Below are 27,726 nucleotides of genomic sequence, written 5' to 3' on the forward strand. Positions count from 1 at the left end.
TTCTGAAGTGTATTCAGGAGAATTTTCTTGATCAGTATGTTTCCTGCCCAGCGAGGAAGGAAACATTGCTAGATCTAGTCCTGGGGAATGAAGTGGGTCAAGTGGAGAATGTCACAGTTGGAGAGCATCTCCGGAATAGTGATCATCGTATTGTAAGGTTTAGATTAGTTATGGAGAAGGACAAGGAACAATCTAGAATAAAAATACTTAACTGGAGGAGGGCTAATTTCAGCGAATTGAGGAGGGTCCTGGTCCAGGTAAATTGGAGTCAAAGACTGACAGGCAAAAATGTAATGGAGCAATGGGCGGCCTTTAAAGAGGAGATGGTTCGGGTACAGTCTAGGTACATTCCTACAAGGAGGAAAGAGACCCCTGGGGGAGCTTGTGCACAAATCTTTAAAGGTGGCAGGACAGGTTAACAAAACCGTTAATAAAGCATATGGAATCCTGGGCTTTATAAATAGAGGTAGAGATTACAGAAGCTAGGAAGTTATGCTAAACCATAAAAACACTAGTTCAACCCCAGCTGGAGTATTGTGTCCAATTCTGGGGACCACACTTTAGGAAGGACGTGAAGGCTTTGGAGAGGGTACAGAAGAGATGTACTAGAATGGTTCCAAAGATGAGGGAATTCAGTTACATGGATAGATTAGAGAAGCTGGGGTTGTTCTCCTTAGAGCAGAGAGGCTAAGAGGAGATTTGATGAGGTGTTTAAAATCATGCACGTTTAAACAGAGTAAATAAAAGAGAAACTGTTTCCAATGGCTGAAGGGTCGATAATGAGAGGGCACAGATTTAATGTGATTAGCAAAAGAACCAGAGACGACATGAGGGGAAACTTTTTTTACGCAACATGTGGTTAGGATTTGGAATGTACTGCCTGATAAGGTGGTGGATACAGACTCAAAAGGGAATTGGATAAATACTTGGAGAAAAATTTGCAGGGATATGGGGAAAGAGCGGGGGAGTGGGACAAATTGGATTGCTCTTCGAAAGAGCTGGTGCAGACTCGATGGGCCGAATGGCCTCCAACTGTGCTGTACTATTTTATGATTCTATGATTCTACAATTGAAAGAGAGTCAACACTGGCAATTGAATTATGTAGAAGGGAAAAAATGGATTGAAGTCAAAGCCAGGGTAGACTCGTTACAAGAAAAAAAGTGGGTATTTTTAAGTTAAGGGAGTTGGACTGTGGGGAAGATGAATATACAGTCCATAAGAAAGGATGCAGATGGAACTGAGATTTTTGCTAAGACTAGGACAGATGGAATGAGTAATGAATGCTAGACAATTGAGGGAGGATGGTATGTCATACCTGCACTTCCATTGGTACTATACCATTGTGATTTTAACACAGCGTGGTAATCAATAATTGTTACCTTCATTTAGAATTCTTGCTGATCCCACATACCAAAGAGGCTGTAGTCACTGGGCAGGAGGAAGTAGTCCTAACAATGATACGTAGATAAGTTACACGTTTTCTGAGGTCTTAATAAGTGTGTGTAAATCACAATTAGCTTACAAGGCAAAGTAACTGGCTTAGCAGAAATGAATGAGCAGGTTGACTAACAAAATAAAAAGCAAATATTTATCACCATATACATATAATAACTGAACAATAGTACATTGAAAATGCAATGTAGCAGGACCTTGAAAAGAAAGTTGTTGTAACGGCTTGAGAAAAACAAGATGCAGCTGTGGCTGGGATCTACTGAAATACACAGAAACGAGACTGATAAGGTAGCAAAGCAGACAGATAGGGAAGAGACCTATGTGCAAGAGGGCCCATGGGGTTGGGGAGGGGGGGGGGTGTGGGGAAGGATGGTTGGGTGTAAGCCAATGATAGGTCCAGTAAAGCCCCATTGATTTGAATTGGAAGTAATAGTATAAGAAGGGGACCCTAACAAGAGTTAAGCATAGAAGGCTTGAGAAGAATTGAGGGAATTCTAGGAGACACTCGAAGGACGGGGCCAGGGGCATGGGCCAGAGGGTGCAGACATCTCGCCGCGACTTTTACCCGAGGCATAACGGGGTAGTATAACTATATTAATTATACCGTGTAAACTGCTGCTTAAGATACAATAATTGTATTGATCCTTGCTTGTGCTGAATAAAGTTTAATCACTGCTACCAATATGGGTTAACATCGAATCATTGGAATCAAGGCCCCAAAATGGGGTTTTAACAATTGTCATTGCTTGACAGAGGGTGTAGGTCAAGCAGGGCTGGAAGAAAAGGCATGAAGGACGTTGGATTTTGATAGTATCATGTATGGTAGTGTGGCAGATACTTTTATTGTGAAAGGTTTTGTTATTTTCCCACTTCTCTGCATTTTCTGTCAACAGGCAGTGTGTGGAACCCTAATATCACATACATCAGAAGTGAGATGAGGATAACCATCTTCTTCCAGACTGGAAAGTATTCCCACAAATACCGTGTCTTTTTGCGTAGTGATGGTTCAAATGGGGAGCTCTGCAACATTGCTAATCAAAGTATCTTGAAGGTAAAATCTTGTGCTGAGTGTTATGTGGCTTTTGTATTTACTTCAACGCAATCAGAAGATTTGTTTATAAAAAAAAAAAAATCTTCAGATGATGGCATTCTGAAATGGAGCTGGAATTCTGAAATGGAGTGAGACGCTGGATATCCACAGCTACTCAGTCAGACTCTGAAAAGGTAAAAGACAGGTTAGTGCTTCAGATAGAGACCCTTCATCACAACATTGGCCTGTCTTTTCTCCTTTCAGGTGCTGTGTATTTCCAGCATTTTTTTCTTTGCAAATGATTTATTTATTTAATTGTAGCAAAGGTCTTATTGAAACATAAGATTCTGAAGGGGCTTGACAGGGTAGATGCAGAGAGGATGTTTCCCCTCGTGGGGGAATCTAGAACTAGGGGGCATAGTTTCAGAATAAGGGGGCACCCATTTAAATAGGAAATGAGGAGGAATTTCTTCTGAGGGTCGTGAATCTTTGGAATTCTCTTCCCCAGAGAGCCGTGGAGGCTGGGTCATTGAATATAGTTAAGGTGGAGATACAGATTTTTGAAAGGTAAGGGAGTCGAGAGTTAATGGGGAGTGGGGAGCGAAGTGGAGTTGAGGCCTAGATCAGATCAGCCATGATCTTATTGAATGGCAGAGCAGGCTCAAGGGGCCAAATGACCTCCTGCTCCTACGTCTTCTGTTCTAAAGAAGTGATCATTTTTTTCTACAGTGTGAGTATTACGGATATAAAAACAGAAAATGCTGGAGATACTCGGCAGGTCAGGCAGCATCTGTGAAGAGAGAAACAGATGCTCATGGAGGTCTCTCTTCACAGATGCTGCCTGACCTGCTGAGTATCTCCAGCATTTTCTGTTTTTATTTCAGATTTCCAGCATCTGCAGCATTTTCTTTTTGTATGAGTATTACTGATCTTCATTTGATAAATTTTACAATAGGTTTTGTTCGATAATTATCACAATAGTTGATTCTTCAGTGGGGTCATTCAGTTTCAGCTCCACGGAATACCCTGCCTGTCAAACTGCTGCCAGCACAAAATAAAATGATAGTGGAATAAAACTACCTCTAACTCCATGGTAACTATGTAGGTCTGATCAAATTTACAGATTTTTATCTTTATTTTGTTGGGTTCAGTACAAGTACAGTATAAAAAATTCCAGGTTTGTCACAGAAGAAAGAACACTCGCATAGAAACACTGCACCGCCATTTTAGATTCACAACTTTGAATTCTAGGCTCCACTCATATTCCTTTTGACTTTTTTAACCAGTTCCAGCCACCTGCAAATCCCTTTTTGCTTCCTTTTATATGGAACTGTCTCAATGAAAAAATATTTGAGCCTTTTTGCATTTGAGGTCGAGGAGCCAAGGTCGTTATGGTGACGATGTTTCCTCTAATTTTTTTTTGGTGCATGGTCCCTTTAAATTTGCTGTGCAGCCGCACATGCGTGTTATCTTTTCCAGCGGCATTAGCTGGTGAGCGGCCTGCACGGGATCTCCTGATTGATGCGTGGCCGCATACCTTGGGGGGAACATTGCATGGTGACATCATTTACATGTGATCTGATGTGTTTTGACATAACTTTTACTTCCACACATTAGGAACACAGGAACAGGAGTAGGTCATTCCGCCCCCTCGAGCCTGATCCGCCACTCGATGAGATCATGGCTGATCTGTAAGATTTGCTTCTCATGAAGACATTTCTCTTTAAGCAACTCCCTGAGTTAACCATGGATTAACTCTGATTACTTTTGGTGGGTGGAGGGACGCTGTGCTTGTGACTGGAGCATTATACCCTCCCTCCAGAGAACACAATGGAAGGTCGAGAGGAGGCAGCATTTCTCGGGAAGTACATGGAACTTAGAGTGAAAGATCTTATTATTGTATAACTTTTTTTTTGAAGGAATCTGAACAAACAGTTAATGTAACGTTTTCAACTGAAAACTGGATGCAAAGCTGCACTGCTTATAATATTGAGGTAAGAAATTTCAAAGGTTTTTAAGTTGAATGTGTTGCTTAATACACAGATAAATAGATACATAGAAGATAGGAGCAGGAGTAGGCCATTCGGCCCTTCGAGCCTGCTCCGCCATTCAATGAGATCATGGCTGATCATCCAAATTCAGTACCCGGTCCCTGCCTTCTCCCCATATCCCTTGATCCCTTTAGCCTTAAGAAATATATCCAACTCTTTCTTGAATATACTTAATGAACTGGCCTCCACCGCCCTCTGTGGCAGAGAATTCCACAGGTTCACCACTCTCTGGGTGAAGAAATTCCTCCTCATTTCAGTCCTAAATGGCTTACCCCTTATCCTTAGACTATGACCCCTGGTTCTGGACTCCCCGGCCATCAGAAACATCCTTCCTGCATCTAGTCTGTCCAGGCCTGACAGAATTTTATAGGTTTCGATGCGATCCCCTCTCAATCTTCTAAACTCCAGTGAGTACAAGCCCAATCGACCCAATCTCTCCTCATACGTCATTCCTGCCATCCCAGGTATCAGCCTGGTGAATCTTCGCTGCACTCCTTCCATGGCAAGAACGTCCTTCCTCAGGTAAGGCGACCAAAACTGCACACAATACTCAAGGTGCGGTCTCACCAAGGCCCTGTACAACTGTAGCAAGACATCCTTGTTCTTGTACTCGAACCCTCTTGCTACGAAGGCCAACATACCATTTGCCTTCTTAACCGCCTGCTGCACCTGCATGCTTACCTTCAGCGACTGGTGCACAAGAACACCCAGGTCTCTTTGCACTTCCCCTTCTCCCAAACTATTACCATTCAAATAATAATCTGCCTTCCTGTTTTTGCCACCAAAGTGGATAACCTCACAGTTATCCACATTATCGTGCATTTGCCATGTTTCTGCCCAATCACCCAACCTGTCCAAATCGTGCTGGAGTTTCACGACATCCTCCTCACAGCATACCCTCCCCCCCAGCTTTGTGTCATCTGCAAATTTGGAGATATTACATCCAATTCCCTCGTCCAGATCATTAATATATATTGTGAACAGCTGGGGTCCTAGGACCGATCCTTGCGGTACCCCACTAGTCACTGCCTGCCACTCGGAAAACGACCCGTTTATTCCAACTCTTTGCTTTCTGTCCGCCAACCAGTTCTCTATCCAAGTCAATACCTTGCCCCCAATCCCATGTGCCTTAATTTTGCACGCTAATCTCTTATGCGGGACCTTATCGAAAGCCTTCTGAAAGTCCAAATACACCACATCCACTGGTTCTCCCTTATCTATTTTACCAGTTACATCCTCAAAAAATTCCAGTAGATTAGTCAAGCATGATTTACCTTTTGTAAATCCATGTTGACTTTGTCCGATCCAGTCACTGTTTTCCAAGTGCTCTGCTATTACATCTTTTATAATGGACTCTAGCATTTTCCCCACTACCGATGTCAATAATTCCCCGCCTTTTCTCTACCACCTTTTTTGAATAGTGGGGTAACATTAGCTACCTGCCAATCCATGGGTACCGTTCCAGAGTCTATCGAGTTCTGGAAGATGACCAGCAATGCATCTACTATTTCTAGGGCCACTTCCTTAAGTACCCTGGGATGTAGATTATCAGGCCCTGGGGATTTATCGGCCTTCAGTCCCATCAATTTCCCTAACACCATTTCCCTACAAATACTGATTTCTTTCAGTTCCACCCTTTCATCAGACCCTATGTTCCCCGGCATCTCTGGGAGGTTATTTGTGTCCTCCTTTGTGAAGACAGAACCAAAATATGTATTTAGTTGGTCTGCCATTTCTTTGTTCCCCATTATAAATTCCCCCAATTCTGACTACAAGGGACCTATGCTTGACTTCACCAATCTTTTTCTCTTCACATATCTATAGACGCTTTTACAGTCAGTTTTTATGTTCTCTGCAAGCTTACTCTCATATTCTATTTTCCCTTTCTTAATTAATCCCTTTGTCCTCCTTTGTTGAATCCTAAACTGCTCCCAATCCTCAGGGTTATTGCTTTTTCTGGCCAATTTATATGCCCTCTCCTTGGACCTTATGCTATCCCTAATTTCCCTTGTTAGCCACGGTTGGGTCACCTTTTTTGTTTTATTTTTATGCCAAACTGGGATGAACAAATTCTGTAGTTCATCCATTCGGTCTTTGAATGTTTGCCATTGCCTATCCATCGTCAACCCTTTGAGTGCCATTCCCCAATCAATCCTACCCAACTCGCTCCTCAGACCATCATAGTTTCCTTTATTTAAATTGAGGACCCTAGTCTCCGAGTCAACTACTTCATTCTCCATCTTAATGAAGAATTCGATCATATTATGATCGCTCTGACCCAAGGGGCCTCTTACAACAAGATTGCTAATTAATCCTTTCTCGTTACATAATACCCAGTCTAAGATGGCCTGATCTCTGGTTGGTTCCTCGACATATTGGTCCAGGAAACCATCCCGTAAACACTCCAGGAATTCCTCCTCCACAGTATTGTTACTCATTTGGTTGGCCCAATCTATATGTAGATTAAAGTCACCCATGATGACTGCTGTGCCCTTATTGCACGCTTCTTTAATTTCTCTTTGAATGCCATCCCCAACCTCCGCCTTACTGTTTGGAGGTCTATAAACCACTCCCACTAATGTTTTTTTCCCTAGTATTTCTCAATTCTACCCATACAGATTCCACCTCATCAGAGCTAATATCCTTCATTACAATTGTGTTAATCCCTTCTTTAACCAGTAATGTTACCCCACCTCCCTTTCCTTTTTGCCTATCTTTCCTGAATATCGAATACCCCTGGATGTTGAGTTCCCAGTCCTGGCCTTCCTTGAGCCACGTTTCCGTAATCCCAACCAAATCGTATTTGTTTACTTCTATTTGCGCAGCCAATTCATCCACCTTATTACAAATGCTCCTTGCATTAAGACACAAAGCCTTCAGGCTTGTTTTTTTAACGCTCTTAGACCTATTAGAATTATTATTTACTGTGGCCATGTTTGATTTAAACCGTTGATTTCTCTGACTGCCACTTTTGTTTTTCTCCTTCCTATCTTTTGCTTTTATCCTTGTTTTCCTTTCCTCTGTCTCCCTGCTCAGGTTCCCAACCCCCTGCCATTTTAGTTTAAACCCTCCCCCACAGCACTAGCAAACACTCCCCCTAGGACATTGGTTCCAGCCCTGCCCAGGTGCAGACCGTCCGGTTTGAACTGGTCCCACCTCCCCCAGAACCGGTTCCAATGTCCCAGGAACTTTAATCCCTCCCCCTGGCACCATTCCTCTAGCCACGTATTCATCTGAAGTATCCTTCTATTTCTACTCTGACTAGCACGTGGCACTGGTAGCAATCCTGAGATTACTACCTTTGAGGTCCTGTTTTTAAATTTATCTCCTAACTCCCTATACTCCGCTTTTAGGACCTCATCCCGCTTTTTACCTATATCATTGGTGCCTGTATGCACCACGACAACTGGCTCTTCACCCTCCCCTTCCAAGATGTTCTGGAATCTATGGATTAAATTCCATAATTTTGCCATTGTCGTGAGATACTGGGGTCCAGACATTGTTTTGCCAGCATAAAATGTGCCTTAGATCTGATAAACTCTCTAGTGAGTTGTTCTGTCAGTTTGAAATGGAATTGTTAGTAAGGGGACAGTGCTTGAATCTGTTCACCTAGCCCACGAGTGACATGGTGGTTCATGGGTTCAGGTTCTCTTTGTTGTTCAAAAAGGAAATATTTAAAATGTTAGAAAATTGTGTGTTAATAATTGCAGGCTCAGTGGCAGATGCATTTGATAGTGATGATGTCAAAATGCACCCTAACAAATTCTTGCATGTTACCTGATGCCCTCTGGGATAAACAATGCATCCAAAGTGCCACAGTTCATTGAGGAGAGTGTGAAGTTCTAGATAATAAACAGCATACCAGCAAAATGTGTTGGAGCACCAGCAAACAGCACTGTGAAATGAAGAGTTCAATCCCAATGTGAGTCATGTCACTCTAACTGACAGCCCAGCACGTCCCAAGGAGGGGAGGGGAAGGGAGGAACTAAATTAATCACTGCCAGTCTATGGTCATGTATAATCAAGGACCTGGCCCCTCTGCAGTACATCCCCGCTGCTAAGATGATTCCTTCAGTGTGACTCTTAATTGCACTGGTCCATAATAGACCATGATGCTCTTCAGATGCAATAACTGTAGTAACATATCTAGAATAAGTTATCCTCAAGTATGCACTCTTGTCTGCAGCGTTTATTTTCAGGATTTAGAGACCTAATAATGCATACAAAACTTTTCAGATGTCATTTTCTAACATGCAACATCATCCTGTAGAACTATCTTTTATTTTATGATATTCTAAAAATGGTACATCTAACATGCACTTGCTGCCTGTCACTCTTCAAAGAGGTGATATTGGATAGCCCTGCGCAAACTGGGCGCAGGGAATAATCCCTGCACCGGAACAGCTACTCTATAATTGGTCTCTATTTAAATTATACCGGTGAGCTGTGGCCGCCCAATGCGCAGCCACAGGCAGTTCGCCAGCAATGCAGATTAAAATTTTGGACTGCTGCATCGCCAGCAACAAACTCTTAAATAGCTCCTGGATGGGGGTGGTGGCGGGTAGGTGTGGGGAGACAATTGGACAGAGGTCGGCAATGGTCTTCGGGACTGCTGTGGAGCTGGGAGGAGCACTCCTACCTTTTCAGGGGCCAGCTTCAGGGAGCACGGTGGCATAGTGGTTAAGCACTGTTGCCTCACAGCGCCAGGGACCCGGGTTCGAATCCGGCCTCGGGTGACTGTCTGTGTGGAGTTTGCACATTCTCCCCGTGTTTGCGTGGGTTTCCTCCGGGTGCTCCGTTTTCCTCCCACAGTCCAAAGATGTGCGGGTTAGGTTGATTGGCTATGATAAATTGACCCTTAGTGTTAGGGGGATTAAATACGCGGGGTTACGGGGATCGGGTGGGATATGTGTCGGTGCAGGCTCGATGGGCCGAAATGGCCTCTATCTGCACTGTGGGGTTTCTGTGATTCTAGCGGTCCCTTTTGAGGACCGCCGGTTAGGCCACATGTAGACTTGGTTATCTTGAATGCCACTGGCCCAGCACCCACCACATAGAGCTGCTCCCCGATTATCAAAATCCATGACGAGGCCTTGGACAACATGGACCACTTTCCATACCTCGGGAGCCTACTGTCAACAAGGGCAGACGTCGATGACGAAGTCCAACACCGCCTTCAGTGTGCCAGTGCAGCCTTCGGTCGCCTGAGGAAGAGAGTGTTTAAAAACCAGGACCTCAAACCCGGCACTAAGCTCATGGTCTACAGAGCAGTAGTGATACCCGCCCTGCTGTATGCCTCAGAGACATGGACCATGTACAGCAGGCACCTCAAAGCACTGGAGCGGTACCACCAACGATGCCTCCGCAAGATCCTGCAAATACATTGGCAGGATAGGCGCACCAACGTCCGTGTTCTCGCTCAGGCCAACATCCCCAGCATCGAAGCTTTGACCACGCTCGATCAGCTCCGATGGACGGGCCACATCGTTCGCATGCCCGATATGAGACTCCCAAAACAAGCGCTCTACTCGGAGCTCCGACACAGCAAGAAAACCCCAGGTGGACAGAGGAAGCGCTTCAAGGGCACCCTCAAAACCTCCTTGGAAAAAGTGCAACATTCCCACCGACCTCTGGGAATCCCTAGCCCAAAACCACATAAAGTGGAGGAGAAGCATCCGGGAAGGCATCGAACACCTCGAGTCTCTTAGTCGGGAGCAAGCGCAAACAGCGGAAGGAGCGCACGTCAACCCAAGCACCCCATCCAACCGCCCCTTCAACCACCGTCTGCCCCACCTGTGACAGAGACTGTAGGTCCCGCATTGGACTCATCAGTCACCTAAGAACTCATTTTTAATGTGGAAGCAAGTCATCCTCGGTTCCGAGGGACTGCCTAAGAAGAAGAAACTTGATTATCTTGAATGCAGCTGGCCCAGCACCGGCTGTGTTCAGGGCAGCCCAATTGTGGGAAGATGTCTTAAAACTGGCATTGGGCCCCTTATTTTCATATGCAGAGGGGCTAATGCCAGTTTCAGGTGAGGGCCCTGGACCGCTATATTTCTGGTCACAGCATCAACAAATTTCGAAGCCCAAATGTCATACTCAACTTTTTCTCTTCAAAAAAAGAGTATAAATAATCAAAGCAACTCTCCAAGAACACACAATACAAGAGGCAGGATATCTGTAGCCTCTTAACTGACCTCTGTTAACCCAAATTTTGCTGACAGCACTTAGACTTTAAGCCTTAAGGGGACAAACACCCACACTTTATTTGGTATAATGTTCCTGAGATAAAATAGTTTCTCTGTAGCTCCCCTTAAAATCCCTTTTATTATTTTAAAGACCTTGATTAGATCACCCTGCAACCATCTAAAAAGCCATCTTTATGTAGCCTGTCCTCATAATTTAACCTTTTGAGCTCTGGTACCATTCTGGTGAATCAGCATTGTATCCCCCTCCAAGATCAATGGCCTGGATTTTGCATTGAGAATGAAGGTGAGGCTAACAGTGCTCACCGTTATTATGGCGTAAATCAGACAGTAACTTCTGGAGTCCGCACATGCACAGTTAAACGGGGAAATCCAGAAATTGCGGTCCGAGCTACCTGCCAGTTACCCACTAAACATGACAGAAAAAGTTACGGCTGGTGCATTCAGGTGTAAGTGAATTTTTAACGACGTGTTTGGTCATAATTACTGCCAAACCAGCCTCCGGCACTGAAAATTTAATTTTACAAGTGTGGAGTCTCATTCCTTCAGAATTTAAGTAGTGCTGGAGATTTGTAAGAAAAAATTAAAGTACATTTTTAAAAACCTTTTCCATCTGCAGTGCCCAAAACTGATTGCAGTCAAATGGGATCTGACAAACTGAAGCACCACTTCCTCACTTTTGAATTCCAACAATTGGCAGTAGTAGATAGTGATTAGGATAGGTAAAGGCTTCAGGATGACATAGACAGCAATGTTCCCTCTAAGCTGCGAGGTCGCACAGCAATGGGAAAGGTCCCGCGCAGGCCGCTCACCGGCTTTTCCACTGTAGTACCGTGCATGCGCAGAAATCTAAAGAGACTACGTAGTAAAAGAAACAGGCTGCGCATAACTGGGAACATTGATAGATAGGATGGTGAAATGGGCAGAAGCATGGCAGGTGGAGTTCAATGCGGAGAAGTGTGAAGTGATGCACTTTGGCAGGACTAATATGGAAAGACAATATACTGTAAGTGGCACGATTTTGAAAAGTGTAGATAAGCAGAGAGCTCTTGGTGTTCATGTACACGCATACTTAAAGGTGGCAGGGCAAGTTGTTAAGGTGATTTAAAAAGCACATGGGTCACTTGGGTTTATAATTTAGAGGAATAGAATATAAAAGGAAAGAGATCATGCTAGATCTTTATAAATCACTGGTTAGGCCTCAGCTGGAGTACTGTGGACAATTCTGGGCACCGCACTTCAGGAAAGATATAAAGGCATTAGAATGGATACAGAGGAGGTTTACCAGGATGTTATCAGGGATGATGGACTTCAGTTATGAGGAGAGGTTGAAAAAGTTTGGACTGCTCTCCTTGGAACAGAGAAGGTTAAGAGGTGACCGAGTAGAGGTTTTCAGGACGATGAGAGGTTTTGATAGAGATGATAGAGATTTCTATGTGGGGGGACTAAGCACGACTGCTTTTTCAAAGAGCCAGCACAGGCAAGACAAGCCAAATGGCCTCCTCCTGTGCTGTAAGTTTCTACAAGTCTGAATCCACCTTGAAATAAAGGCCAACATTCCATTAGTCTTTTTGATTGTTTTTGTACCTGGGCATTAGTTTTCAATGATTTGTGTACATGGATACCCAAAGCCCTTTGCTCCTTCACAAAGCGCTGGGAGCAGGTTGTGTCAGCACACTCTCAGACAGAGAATGTGTGTGACATGGGAATACTGAACTTGCTTTCTTGAGCAGCTTGATTCCTGAGATCTGTAACAATAACATCAAGTAGAAATCAGATCCCAAAGTAGCTTTTCAAATAAATTTTATAGAATCCCTTACTTTCCAGAAGCTCTAATGCTACAACCCCCTCAACATCCTTTTGAAAATTACTGGTAAATTGCTGAAACCTCTCTTAATAACAGTTTTGTCTTATTTCAGATTCAGCCGTTTTTTGTTGACTGTAACAATGACTGCACAAGGTTTCATAAAAGTATCTTCTGGCCAGGTAAGGTGGGGGATAAGAAATCTGCTAGAGAACCAACCTGATTTTTTTTTTTTTTTAAAGCAAAGGTACATTGCTGCTGTAATCTTTGCACAACCTTCTTTTCCCCACCCCACCATCTGGCCAGTTCCAGCAGTGACTCACAGGAAGCATACTCCAAAGCTATGAATGATGCTGTGAAATTGCAGAGAAGAAAAGTTCAGGATCAATTATTCACTTGGATAATACAATGGACCTTGAAATCCATGAGCCCAAAGGGCTCGTAAATTGCACAGCCCAGGAGCAGAGGTGGATTGTTTTACAATAAATCATTAGCTCAGGAAACATTTATATCATTGGTTGCAGAGCAATCTGTTGAAGCCTGTGGCATGGTTGCATAATGGTTCTACACTGGATGGTGACGATGGGGTAGATTTTCAATTGGCATTGCAGATCAGCCTCCTGTTATAGATTTTCATTTCCATTCAAATCAATGTGGCCAATTCACATCGCCAGTACGACACCCAGGTGGCAAGTTTCTCTTCTATCTCCCCTCATATCTTTTTTCATATTTATTCTTTTGATCTTGTTTTGGCACACCATTATCAGATAGAGAATCTGTTAGATGCAGAGTAAAGATCCCCCTTCCTCCTGCCCAACAGTGTGTCTTAAACAAAACAGAACTCTTCTTCAGGACCCTTCGAGGTAAGTGTGCCTTAACTGCAATTTCAAAAGAGCGCCCCTAACTGCAATTTCAAAAGAGCGCCCCAAACTGCGCCAGTGTATATTTCCATTTCCCTCGCAAATCATCCTGAGTGTGTGAGATTAACAATTTAGTACAGGAAACTTTGTGCTATCCGGCACCCACGGGACCGAGCTACTGCCGTTGCCTCAAAACTTCCGGATAGACCAGCGTCAATGTTATCAGACAGGAGCTTTTCATCTCCGTATCTGAACACAGACTGTTGCTTAGCAACAGCTTGTCAGCACTCGGCCCATGGCTTGGAAGCGTCTCTGAAGCTGTTGCTAAGATACAGAGATGCTTTCTAGAGCCTGCCGTATCTGACCACAAACACTGTTGCTCAGCAACAGCTTGTAAACACTCGGCCCAGTAGCTTGGAAGCGTCTCTGAAGCTGTTGCTAAGCTACAAAGACGCTTTCCAGAGCCTGCCTGTGAAAAGAATGCTAGGAGAAGAAAAAAAAACCTAACCAAAACGGCTGCTGATTTCTGCCGTTAGATCGAAGTTGCCGGACATTCAACCTCCGGATAGCACAAAGTTTCCTGTACGTGGTAATTCGTGGCCACTAAAAACTGGGTTGAAACTGGGTGCAGACTTGAGCATATCTGGCACACAACTGGTTTCACCATCCATCACCAGATCTGGCTGGACCATTTCAAGCACGATCGAGTCACACTCTCGTCTGCCAAAACCGCACAACTCCAGAATCATCCTGGAGAGCAGAGATAACCCATGGTTTGTTTTCTGCACTACCAACCCTTCTCCTGCCTCCTCCATCCACACCTCCAACAACAAGTGCAAGGAGCTCATGGTCATCTTTAGCACTAAAATTGAGACCATCCGTTCAGTTGCCTCTGCTGCTTCCCACCCGCTTCCTCTTGCCCGCCAAGCCAAACCTCTTGCTATTTTCTCTTCTATCTCTCCTATGCCCTCTTCATGTTCTGCTCTGACCCCATTCCAAAAAAGCTGCTGACCAGTCAACTTCACTCTTTCTGTCCTCCATGCTAGCTGACGTTGTAAATGGTTCCCTCTCCTTGGATACTGTCCTTTCACTTTCAAAATTGCCGACACCTCCCAATCCCCCCCGCCCCCGCGCCCATCTTTCCTGCAACTCGAATGTACTCTGGGTGGGGGACTTCAATGTCCATCACCATTAGTGGCTCGGTAGTACCACTACTGACCGAGCTGGCCAAGTCCTGAAGGACATAAGTGCCAGTCTGGGCCTGTGACAGGTGGTGAGAGAATCAACATGAGGGAAAAACTACATGACCTCGTCCTCACCAATCTACATGTCACAGATGCATCTGTCCATGACAGTATTGGTAGCAGTGACCACCGCACAGTCATTGTGGAGACGAAGTCCCGTCTTCACATTGTGGACACCCTCCATCAATAAGGAGTGTAGAAGAGCATGCCAGGAGCAGAACCAGGCGTACCTAAAAATGAGGTGCCAACCTGGGGAAGCTGCAACACAGAACTCCATGCATGCTAAAAAGCGGAAGCAGCATTCTATAGACAGGGCTAAGCGATCCCACAATCAACGGATCAGATCAAAGCTCTGCAGTCCTGCCACATCCAGTTGTGAATGGTGCTGGACCATTAAACAACTAACGGGCGGAGGAGGCTCCATGAATATTCCCATCCTCAATGATGGTGGAGCCCAGCACGTGTGCAAAAGACAAGGCTGAAGCATTTGCAACCATCTTCAGCCAGAAGTGCCGAGTGGATGATCCATATTGGCCTACTCCTGAAGTCCCCACCATCACAGAAGCCAGTCTTCAGCCAATTCGATTCACTCCACGTGATATCAAGAAACAGCTGAGTGCACTGGATACAGCAAAGGCTATGGGCCATGACAACATCCCGGCTGTCGTGCTGAAGACTTGTGCTCCAGAACTAGCCGCGCCTATAGCCAAGCTGTTCCAGTATAGCTACAACACTGGCATCTATCCGACAATGTGGAAAACTGCCCAGGTATGTCCTGTCCACAAAAAGTGGGACGAATCCAACCCGGCCAATTACCGCCCCATCAGTCTACTCTCAATCATCAGCAAAGTGATGGAAGGTGTCATTGACACTGCTATCAAGCGGCACTTACCAAAAACCTGGTAACTGATGCCCAGTTTAGGCTCCGCTAAAACCATTTGGCTCCTGACCTCATTACAGCCTTGGTCCAAACATGGACAAAGGAGCTGAATTCCAGAGGTGAGGTGAGAGTGACTGCCCTTGACATCAAGGCAGCATTTAATCGAGTGTGTCATTTAAGGAGCCCTAGTAAAACTGAAGTCAATGGGATTCGGCGCTGGGGGGAACGCTCCACTAGCTGGAGTCATACCTAGCACAAAGGAAGATGGTTGTAGTGGTTGAAGGTCAATTGTTACAGCCCCAAGACATTGCTGCAGGCATTTCTCAGGGCAGTGTCCTCGGCCCAAACATCTTCAGCTGCTTCATCAATGACCTTCCGTCCAACATGAGGTCAGAAATGGGGATGTTCGCTGATGACTGCACAGTGTTCAGTGCCATTCACAACTCCTCAGATAATGAAGCAGTCCATGCCCGCATGCAACAAGACCCGGATGACGTTCAGGCTTGGGCTGATAAGTGGCAGGTAACATTGGCGCCACAGAAGTGCCAGGCAATGACTATCTCCAACAAGCGAGAGTCTAACCACCTCCCCTTGACATTCAACGGCATTACCTTTGCCGAATCCCCCACCAACAACATCCTGGGGGTCACCATTGACATGAAACGTAACTGGACCAGCCACATAAATACTGTGGCAACAAGAGCAGGTCAGCGGCTAGGTATTCTGCGGCGAGTGTCTCACCTCCTGACTCCCCAAAGCCTTTCCACCATCTACAAGGCACAAGTCAGGAGTGTGATGGAATACTCTCCACTTGCCTGGATGAGTGCAGCTCCAATAACACTCAAGAAGCTCGACACCATCCAGGACAAAGCAGCCTGCTTGATTGGCACCTCATCCACCACCTTAAATATTCACTCCCTCCGCCACCAGCGTACCATGGCTGCAGTGTGTATCATCTACAAGATGCACTGCAGCAACTCGCCAAGGTTTCTTCAGCAGCACCTCCCAAACCCGCGACCTCTTGCACCTAGAAGGACAAGGGCAGCAGGCGCATGGGAACACCACGACCTCCAAGTTCCCTTCCAAGTCTCTCACCATCCTGACTTAGAAGTATATCGCCGATCCTTCATCGTCGCAGGGTCAAAATCCTGGAACTCCCTCCCTAACAGCACTGTGGGAGTACCTTCACCACACGGACTGCAGCGGTTCTAGAAGGCGGCTCACTACCATCTTCTCGAGGGCAATTAGGAATGGGCAATAAATGCTGGCCTTGCCAGCGATGCCCACATCTCAAACAAATTTTTTTTTAAAACTCCAATCTCTCCAATTAGTTTCTGCCCCTGCCACAGCACTGAAACCAATGTCATAAATGACCTCCTCTGTGACTGACCATGGTAGATTACCCCTCTTTGCAGATTTTGACATGGTCAACCACACCATCCTCCACATACACCTTTTGTCTGTTGTCCAGTTCAGTGAGATTGCCCTCCCTTAGTTCCATTCTTACCGATCCGATCAAAACCAGTGCATCTCCAGCAATGGTTTCTCTTCCTGCCCCTACACCATTACCTCTGGAGTCTCCCAAGAATCTATCTTTGGCCCCCTACTGTTACTCAACTACATGATGCTCCTTGACAACATCGTACATAGATTTGGGGTCAGCTCCCACATGTATGTTGATGACCCCCCAACTCCACCAGTCACTGCCTCTGTTGTCAGACTGCTTGTCCAACATATCCAGTTTTCGATGAGCTGCAATTTCCTCCAGTTAAACATTGAGAAGACTGAAGCAATCGTCTTTGGCCCTGCCACAAACAACATACCCTCACTGATTCCATCCTCCTCCACCTCCAGTTATTGTTTTAGTTTGAACCATACTTTGGCAGTCTTGGCATCCTATTCAACCCTTTCCATCACAAAGACCTCCTACTTCCACCTCCATAATGTTGCCTGCCCCTGCCTCAACTCATCTGCTACCTAAACCCTCATCCTTGCCTTTGTCATTTCCAGACTTGACTATTCCAATAAAAACAGAAAATGCTGGAGAAACTCAGCAGGTCAGGCAGCATCTGTGAAGAAAGAAACCTCAAATCCAACCCCGACATTGTCATTAAACCTGCTGACCAGGGTGGTGCTGTTGTTGTTTGGCGAACCGACCTCTACCTAGCGGAAGCTGAACGCCAACTCTCCGACGCCTCCTCCTACCTCCGCCTGGACTATGACCCCACTACCGAACATCAAGCCATCGTTTCCAAGACTGTCACTGACTTCATCTCCTCTGGAGATCTTCCCCCCCACCCCCCCCCCACGGCCGCCAACCTCATAGTTCCCCAACACCGCACAGCCCGCTTCTACCTCCTTCCCAAGATCCACAAACAGGACTGCCCTGGTAGACCCATCGTTTCAGCCTGTTCTTGCCCCACGAAACTTATCTCTTCCTATCTCGACTCTACCTTTGCTCCCCTTGTCCAGTCTCTTCCCACCTACGTCCGCGACTCTTCCTCCGCCCTCCGCCACTTTAACAGTTTCCAGTTTCGTGGCCCCAACCGCCTCCTTTTCACTGGACGTACAATCCCTCTACACCTCCATCCCCCACCAGGATAGCCTGAGGGTGCTCCGCTTCTTCCTTGCACAGAGGCCCGACCAGTCCCCATCCACCACCACCCTCCTCCGTCTGGCTGAACATGTTCTCACATTGAACAACTTCTCCTTTGACTCCACTCACTTCCTCCAAATCAAAGGTGTTGCTATGGGAACCCGCATAGTTCCTAGCTATGCCTGTCTTTTTGTGGGATATGTGGAACACTCTTTGTTCCAGTCCTACTCAGGTCCCCTCCCTCACCTCTTTTTCCGGTACATTGATGACTGTATCGGTGCAGTTTCCTGCTCTTGCCCTGAACTAGATAGTTTCATTCACTTTGTTTCCAATTTCCACCCTTCCCTCACCTTCACATGGTCCATCTTCGACTCTTCCCTTCCCTTCCTTGACTTCTCCGTCTCCATCTCTGGGGATAGGTTATTGACCAACATTCACTACAAGCCCACTGACTCCCACAGCTACCTGGACTACACTTCCTCCCACCCCGCCTCCTGTAAGGACTCTATTCCATTCTCCCAGTTTTTCCGTCTCCGCCGTATCTGCTCTGACGATGCCACCTTCCATACCAGTGCTTCCGACATGTCTTCCTTTTTCCTCAACCGAGGATTCCCCTCTACAGTGGTTGACACAGCCCTTAACCGTGTTCGTTCCATCTCCCGCACTTCTGCCCTCGCCCCTGCCCCTCCCTCCCAGAACCACGATAGAGTTCCCCTTGTCCTCTTTCACCCCACCAGCCTCCACATTCAACGGATCATCTTCCGCCACCTCCAGCGTGATCCCACCACCAAACGCATCTTCCCCTCACCTCCTTTCAGCATTCTGTAGGGACCGCTCCCTCCGCGACACCCTAGTCAACTCCTCTACCACCCCCAGCACCCCTTCCCCTTCGCCCGGCACCTTTCCGTGCAAGCGCAGGAGATGCAACACATGCCCTTATACCTCCTCCCTTCCCACTGTCCAGGGCCCCAAACACCCCTTCCAGGTGAAACAGCGATTTACTTGTACTTCTTGCAATCTAGTATACTGTATTCGCTGCTCACGATGTGGTCTCCTCTACATTGGGGAGACCAAACGCAGATTGGGTGACCGCTTTGCGGAACACCTTCGTTCAGTCCGTAAGGGTGACCCCGAGCTTCCGGTCGCCTGTCACTTTAATTCACCGCTCCACTCCCACTCAGACCTCGCCGTCCTCGGCCTCTTGCATTGTTCCACGGAAGCTCAGCGTAAGCTCGAGGAACAGCACCTCATCTTTCGATTAGGCACTTTACAGCCTTCTGGACTCAACATAGAGTTCAACAATTTCAGATCATAACTCCGGCCCCTATCATATATATATTTTTTATCCACACTTTTTGTTCTGTTCTTCTTTCCCACATGGCAGCTGTCTTCCATTCTGCCAGCACAATTTACACTTCAGCTAGAGCCATCCATTGCTTCTTAACCTGTCCCATTACCATCTCCTTTTGCCTTGAATATCTCTTAACCTCTTCTGCCTACTATCCTATCACAGGCCTTCCCTTTTGTTCTTTCATCCCCTCCCCCATTTCCCAGCCACTACACTTGCTTAAAAATCTGTTCCATTTCCTGCTTTTTTCCAGTTCTGACAAAAGGTCATCGACCTGAAACGTTAACTGTTTCTCTCTCCACAGATGCTGCCTGACCTGCTGAGTTTCTCCAGCATTTTCTGTTTTTATTTCCAATTTCCAGCATCTGCAGTATTTACTTTTTGACTATTCCAATGATCTCCTGGCCGGTCTCCCACCCTCCATAAACTTTAGTTCATCTAATACTCTGCTGCCGAATCCTTTGCCACACCAAGTCCCGCTCACTCATCACCCTGATGCCCCTACATGTTAAATGTAACTACTCCTCCTTGTGTTTAAACATCCTCATGACCTCGCCCCTTCCTAACTGTTCCCTCCTCCAGTCCGACCACTGCCTTCCCAACTCTCCATTCCCTGACTGTGGCCTACTGTAGATCCCCCAACCCGACTTTGCCCCAGCCTTGCCAACTGTGCCTTCAGCCATCTAGACCTCATCCTCTGGAATTCCCTCCCTAAACCCCTCTGCTTCTCCATTTCCCCTCTCCTCCCTTGAGGCCCTCCTTAAAACCCACCTCTTTGACCAAGCTTTTGGTCACCTCCCAATATCTCCTCCTTTGTCTCTGCGTGCACTTTTGTCTGATTGCACCTTTGTGACGTGCCTTGCGATGTTTTTCTGTGTTTAAGGTGCTGTATAAATGCAAGTTGTTGTTGACTGTCCCCAACTCATGTCACACTGACTCCTTATAGCTAGCAGAGTGAGACTTTCAGCCCATCGGTCTGCATCAGATTGAAGCCCTGGTCCTGGAGGTGAAAGGACTGTTCTAGCTGTGCTGCCCAATCTTATGTTTTTTTTGTATGTTTCTAATACTGTTTGGATTATACCTCTTTCAGTAACTGAACGAATACCAGAAGAACCGCTACCAACATCACCTTCAGGTGGGTTGAAAAGAATTCCTGTTCTGATGTTTATAGCATTGAATGAGTGGGTGTAATCTTATCACTTCTCTTGTTTGTGAGGTAATCAAACTTCTGTTTCCAGATATCCAACTGTGTAGCGGGTTTCAGTTACTCTCAGCCTTTAACATCACTGTCTTGGTTTCAATCTCTTCCTTTACAAGTTTCTCTACTTATTGAGCGTGAAACTTTAGTGTGTGCATGCTGCCTCAATCCCTTTGAAGGGCTTTAAGTATAGTGAAGACAGTAACGGATGGGCTTGGAAAAGTGTACACATTGCCTGGTCACTAAATGACCGTAATGCCCACACCAGTTCTTTGGGTTCTCCAATACAATGCACAAGGATAATTCGCACTGCAAAGTAAGAACTACAATCATAGAATGATACAGCACAGAAGGAGGCCATTCGGCCCATCATGCTTGTCCAGCACTTTCAAAGAGCTATCTAATTAGTCCCACTCCCCTGCTCTTTCCCCATAGCCCTGCCAATTTTTCCACTTCAAGTATTTACCCAATTCCTTTTTGAAAGTGATTATTGAATCTGCTTCCACCATCCTTTCAGGCAGTGCATTCAGATCATAACTCGCTGCATAATTTTATTTCCCCCTCGTGTTGCCTCTGGTTCTTTTGCCATTTACCTTAAGTCTGTGTCCTCTGGTTACCAACCCATCTGCCATTGGAAACAGTTTCTTATTTACTCCATCAAAACCCTTCATGATTTTGAGCACCTCTATCAAATCTCCATTTAACCTTCTCTGCTGTAAGGAGAACAACCCCAGTTTCTCCAGTCTCTCCACATAACTAAAGTCTTATACCATTCTAGTAAATCTCCTCTGCACCCTCTCTAAGGACTTGACATCCTTCCTAAAGTGTGGTGCCAGAATTGGACACAATACTCTAGTGTTTTATAAAGGTTTAGCATAACTTCCTCACATTTGTACTCTATGCCTCTATTTATAAACCCAAGGATCCCGTCTGCCTTTTTAACAGCCTTCTCAACTTGTCCTGCCACCTTCAAAGACTTGTGTGCATACACGTCGGGTCTCTCTGTTCCTGCACCCCCTTTAACATTGTACCATTAGTTTATATTGTCCCTCCTTAATCTTCATACCAAGATGAATCACTTCATACTGCTCTGCATTAAATTTCATCTGCCATGTGTCTGCCCATTTCACTAGTCTGTCTTCCTGAAGTCTGTTGCTATCCTTCTCACTGTTTACTACATTTGAGTTTCTTGTCATCTGCAAACTTTGAAATTATGCCCTGTATACCCAAGTCCAGGTCATTAATATATATCAAAAAGAGCATTAGTCCTAATACCAACCGCTGGGGGTAACACCCCTGCACACTTCCCTCCAGTCTGAAAACCAACCGTTCACCACTACTCTCTGTTTTCGGTCCCTTAACCAATTTCATATCCATGCAGCCACTGCCCCTTTAATCCCATGGGCTTCAATTTTTTTAACAAGTCAATGATGCAGTATTTTATCATATACCGTTTGAAAGTCCATATACACATCAACCGCACTACCCTCACAACCCTCTCTGTTACTTCATCAAAGAACTCAATCAATTTAGTCAAACACGACTTGCCTTTAACAAATTTATGCTTGCTTTCATTTATTAACCCATATTTTTCCAAGTGCCGATTTAATTTTGTCCTGGATTAATGTCTCTAAAAGCTTCACCACCACCAACGTTAGGCTGACTGGTCTGCAGTTGCTGGGTTTATCCTTCTCCCCTTTTTTGAACAGAGGTGTATCCTATACAATCCTCCAGTCTTCTGGCACAACTCCCATATCCTTGGAAGATTGTGGCCAGAGCCTCCACAATTTCCAACGTTGCTTCCCTCAGCAACCTAGGATACATCCTATCTGGACCGGGTGACCTTTCTACTTTGAGCACTGCCAATCTTTTAAGTACCTCCTCTTTATCGATTTTCATCCTATCCAATTTTTCTACTACCTCCTCCTTTACTGTGACAGCGGCAGCATCCTCTTTAGTGAAGTCAGATGCAAACCATGCCCTCTGCCTCCACAAGTAGATCTCCTTTTTGGTTCCTAATCGGCCCCACCCTTTCTTTGACTACCCTTTTACTATTTGTATGTTTTTAAAAGACTTTTGGACTCCCTTTTACATTATCCACTAGTCTATTCTCATACACTTTCTTTGCCCCTCTTATTTCCTTTTTCAGTTCTCCCCTGTACTTTTTGTATTCAGCTTAGTTCTCTACTGAATTATGAACCCGACATTTATCATAAACCTTTTTCTGGTTCATTTTAATCTCTATATCTTTATTCATCCAGGGTGCTATAGCTTTGGATGCCCTTCCTTACCCCTCATGGGAATGTGCCTCGTCTGTACCCAAATGATCTCCTCTTTGAAGGCCTCCCATTGCTCATTCACTGTTTTACTTGCCTACCTTTGATTCCAGTCCACCTGGCCGGATCTCATTTCAACTCACTGAAATTAGCCCTCCTCCAATTGAGTATTTTAATATTTGATTTTTCCTTTTCCATAACTACTCTAAACCTAATATTGTGATCACTGTTTTCCAAATGCTGTCCCAGTGACACATGCTCCACTTGCCCCTCTTCATTCCCCAGAATTAGATCCAGCACTGCCTCCTTCTTTGTAGAGCTGGAAACATACTGATCAAGAAACTTCTCGTGTACACATTTCAGGAATTCCTCCCCTGCTTTGCTTTTTACACTTTTATTTTCCCAGTCTATATTAGGATATTCGAAGTCCCCTGACAAATTTGCTCTTCTATCTCCTTCCCACTATTTGGTAGCTGTGGTAAACCACTGTTAACCTGTACATGCCTGTGTGGTAAACCGCTGTTAACCCTGTACAAGTCCAGGCATGTCTCAGCCCCTGGCTCCACCCCTAAGCCCGGGTATAAAGGTGACTCACCACCCTTCCCCCGAGAGCTCTTAGGATGGATTCACTAGCGGAGGCATGCTCTAGTTCTTAGTCAATAAAAGCCGACTTCATTTAAGTCCATCTCGTAGTCTTTGGTATTGTTGATAGCGCATCAATTTTATTGACTAATTTTCAACATGGAGCAAATCTTGAAGCCGGAACGTTTAGACCTGGATCCTCAAGCAGCAGATGCAGCCAATAACTTTGAACATTGGCTGAGCTGTTTCGAAGCCTTCCTGGAGGCCTCCAGCACTACTGTCACTACAGATGACGGGAAACGGCTTGTCTTGAACTCACGGGTGAGCCACCGAGTCTACTCGATCATCCGAGACGCCACTACTTACGCGGCCGCCATCGCGACGCTAAAGGAACAATACGTGAGGCCTGTTAACGAGGTCTACGCCAGACACCTCCTGGCTACCCGAAAACAGCGCCCCGGGGAATCGGGCGCTGAATATTTACTGACACTGAGAGTCCTCGGCCGGGACTGTAATTGCAAAGCGGTGACGGCCAAGGAATGCACGGAAGACCTGATCCGAGACGCCTACGTAGCCGGCATCAGGTCCAACTATACTCGGCAGAGGCTGCTGGAACAGAGGGGGCTCAACCTGCAGAAGACGGTGGCCCTCGCTAACTCGTTAGACGTGGCCCTCCAGAACATGGACGCCTACCCCCCTGACCGGATGGCCACGTGGATGCCACGGGAGCAGCCATTTTGGGACCCGGTAAGGCCACAAGCCGCCAGCAGCCCAACTACAGCTGCAATGACCAGAGGCCAGAAATGCTACTTCTGCGGCCAGGCCAAGCACCCCAGACAGCAATGCCCAGCAAAGGACGCGACCTGCTCCAAATGCGGTAAGAAAGGCCACTACGCGAGAGTGTGCAAGGCGAAATCGACCCCCAATTCCAGCAGCTCTGCGTGTGAACCATACAGGCCGCCATTTTGGACCCCACCAACTACGTGTGAGCCGTGCGGGCCGCCATTTTGGACACCACCAGCCGAGGGGGAGCCGCCATCTTGGACACCATCTCGGGACCAGGCCCTCGGCGCGGGCGAATACTACAGCGACCCACCGACCTCGACGATGGCCTCCATCACCCTGGACCAATCTTGGCCCCATCAACTAGCCAGGTCCATGATGAACGTAAAGGTAAATGGCCATGCCACAAATTGCCTTTTCGACTGCGGAAGCACGGAGAGCTTCATCCACCCCGACACGGTACGACGCTACTCCCTATCGGTTATGCGCACACGCCACCAGGTCTTTATGGCCTCAAAGTCCCATATGGCGGACGTCGGCGGCTACTGTGTAGCGACTCTGACAGTGAACGGCGTGGAGTACAGAGAGTTTAAATTCCTCGTCCTGCCACAGCTCTGCGCTCCCGTACTGCTAGGATTAGACTTCCAGTGCCATCTGGAGAGCGTCACGATGGCATATGGCGGGCCCCTGCCCCCACTCACAGTCTGCAGCCAGCAGAATTTAAACACGGCGCCGCGCAAAGTATGCAGCCTGTCCACCCTGAAGGTCAAACCCCCCCCGTTGTTCGCTAACCTCGCCAAAGACTGCAAGCCAATTGCTACTAAAAGCAGGCGGTACAGTGCCGGGGATAGGAGCTTTATTAAATCAGAAGTACAAAGACTCCTGAGGGAAGGGATTGTCGAGGGCAGCACCAGCCCATGGCGAGCCCAAGTGGTGGTAGTAAAGACCGGCGAAAAACAGTGCCTGGTTATTGATTACAGCCAGATGATCAATCGATACACGCAATTAGACGCATACCCACTTCCCCGCATATCTGACATGGTCAACCAGATAGCACAATACCGGGTATTCTCGACGATTGATCTGAAGTCGGCATACCACCAGCTCCCCATCAGGCCTGAGGACCGCCAGTACGCGGCCTTCGAGGCTGACGGTCGCCTCTACCACTTCCTCCGAGTCCCCTTCGGCGTCACCAACGGGGTCTCGGTCTTCCAAAGGGAGATGGACCGGATGGTTGACCAGAACGCGCTGCAGGCCACCTTCCCCTATCTAGACAACGTCACCATCTGCGGCCATGACCGGCAGGACCACGACGCCAACCTAGAAAAATTCCTCCGTACGGCCCAATGGCTGAATCTGACATACAACAGCGAAAAATGTATGTTCCGCACCGCACACCTCGTTATTCTTGGCTGCGTGGTGGAAAACGGAGTCATCGGCCCCGACCCCGACCGAATGCGCCCCCTCCTGGAACTACCCCCCCCCACTGCCTAAAAGCCCTGAAGAGATGCCTAGGGTTCTTCTCTTACTACGCCCAGTGGGTGCCCAACTATGCGGACAAAGCCCGGCCCCTCATCAAGTCAACCTCCTTCCCCCTGACGGCAGAGGCCCGTGCGGCCTTCACCCTCATAAAAGAGGACATTGCGAAGGCCACAATGCACGCAGTGGATGAGTCCATCCCTTTCCAAGTGGAGAGCGATGCATCCGACTTCGCCCTAGCCGCAACCCTTAACCAGGCGGGGAGACCCGTGGCCGCCTTTTCACGGACCCTCCAGGGCCCCGAAATTCGACACTCCTCAGTCGAGAAGGAGGCCCAGGCGATAGTGGAGGCGGTACGGTACTGGAGGCATTACCTGGCCGGTAAACGTTTCACCCTGCTCACTGACCAACGGTCAGTAGCATTTATGTTTAACAACAGACAAAGGGGGAAAATCAAAAATGATAAGATATTGCGGTGGAGGATCGAGTTATCCACCTACAACTACGATATTTTATACCGGCCCGGGAAACTTAATGAGCCCCCAGACGCCCTATCCCGTGGGACATGTGCCAACGCACAAGTCGATAGGCTACGGACCCTCCACAATGATCTCTGCCACCCGGGGGTCACCAGGTTCTTCCACTTTATTAAAGCTCGCAACCTGCCTTACTCCATCGAGGAGGTCAGGACCATGACCAGGAACTGCCAGGTCTGCGCCGAATGCAAACCGCATTTTTATAGGCCAGACAGGGCACACCTGATTAAAGCCACCCGCCCCTTCGAACATCTCAGCGTCGATTTCAAGGTGCCCCTTCCCTCCTCTGACCGCAACACGTACTTCCTCAATATTATTGACGAGTACTCCCGTTTCCCCTTCGCCATCCCCTGCCCGGACATGACCAGGGCCACAGTCATCAGGTGCCTCCACGACCTGTTCGCCATATTTGGCTTCCCCAATTACATCCACAGCGACAGGGGCTCGTCGTTCATGAGCGACGAGCTGCGCCAGTACCTACTCGAGAAGGGCATAGCCACGAGCAGGACTACCAGCTACAACCCCTGGGGTAACGGACAGGTAGAGAGGGAGAACGCAACGGTGTGGAAGACCGCCATGCTCGCCCTAAAATCCAAGGGCCTCCCAATCTCCCGCTGGCAAGATGTCCTCCCCGATGCGCTCCACTCCATACGATCACTGCTCTGTACTGCCACAAACGCCACCCCTCACGAGAAGATGTTCGTCTTCCTCGGGGACATCACTACCGCCATGGCTGACGTCTCCGGGACCCGTCCTGCTCAGGAAACATAAGACGGACCCCCCTGGTCGAAAAGGTTCACCTCCTCCACGCCAACCCACAGTACGCCTACGTGGCGTATCCTGACGGGCGGGAGGACACAGTCTCAATTCGAGACCTCGCACCCTCGGGTACCACCCGAAACACCATCGATCACCATCCACTACCTCCACCCGCCACCACTACCCACGACGCACCACCGGGGTGTCTACCACGAACTGACGACATGCCGGTGCCATCCCTACCCCGAGAGGACGACACGCCAGTGCTCCGTCCCACGCGAGAAGCGGCCGCGGGCAAAGAACCGCCGCAACCGGCACCACGAAGATCATTACGGCAGATAAGACCCCCGGAGAGACTTTCGTATACGAACTTTTGAAACACTTCACTCCGCCGGACTCTTTTTTTTAAACGAGGGGTGAATGTGGTAAACCACTGTTAACCTGTACATGCCTGTGTGGTAAACCACTGTTAACCCTGTACAAGTCCAGGCATGTCTCAGCCCCTGGCTCCACCCCTAAGCCCGGGTATAAAGGTGACTCACCACCCTTCCCCCGAGAGCTCTTAGGATGGATTCACTAGCAGAGGCATGCTCTAGTTCTTAGTCAATAAAAGCCTACTTCATTTAAGTCCATCTCGTAGT

At 47.2% G+C, this 27,726-nt stretch overlaps 2 protein-coding genes across 4 annotated transcripts in view; one reads left to right on the plus strand and one right to left on the minus strand.

Moving 5' to 3' along the window:
- The window catches only part of LOC147106125 (interleukin-17 receptor A-like), a 67,339-nt gene that overhangs the window by 26,028 nt on the left and 13,585 nt on the right, over positions 1-27,726 (plus strand). For all 3 annotated transcript variants that reach the window (XM_086008921.1, XM_086008923.1, XM_086008922.1), the window contains 4 exons: positions 2,347-2,504; positions 4,403-4,477; positions 12,660-12,726; positions 20,563-20,607. In XM_086008921.1, coding sequence (XP_085865047.1) covers positions 2,347-2,504; positions 4,403-4,477; positions 12,660-12,726; positions 20,563-20,607 — 345 coding nt within the window. The remainder of the gene's footprint in view (positions 1-2,346; positions 2,505-4,402; positions 4,478-12,659; positions 12,727-20,562; positions 20,608-27,726) is intronic.
- The window catches only part of tmem121b (transmembrane protein 121B), a 53,574-nt gene continuing 28,415 nt past the window's right edge, over positions 2,568-27,726 (minus strand). Inside the window, exon 2 of the mRNA XM_086008925.1 lies at positions 2,568-2,669. Coding sequence (XP_085865051.1) covers positions 2,659-2,669 — 11 coding nt within the window. The 3' untranslated portion in view covers positions 2,568-2,658. The remainder of the gene's footprint in view (positions 2,670-27,726) is intronic.

Source organism: Somniosus microcephalus, chromosome 16, assembly GCF_052327205.1.
Source record: "Somniosus microcephalus isolate GS21.2 chromosome 16, FLI_Smic_1.0, whole genome shotgun sequence".
NCBI lineage: Eukaryota > Metazoa > Chordata > Chondrichthyes > Squaliformes > Somniosidae > Somniosus > Somniosus microcephalus.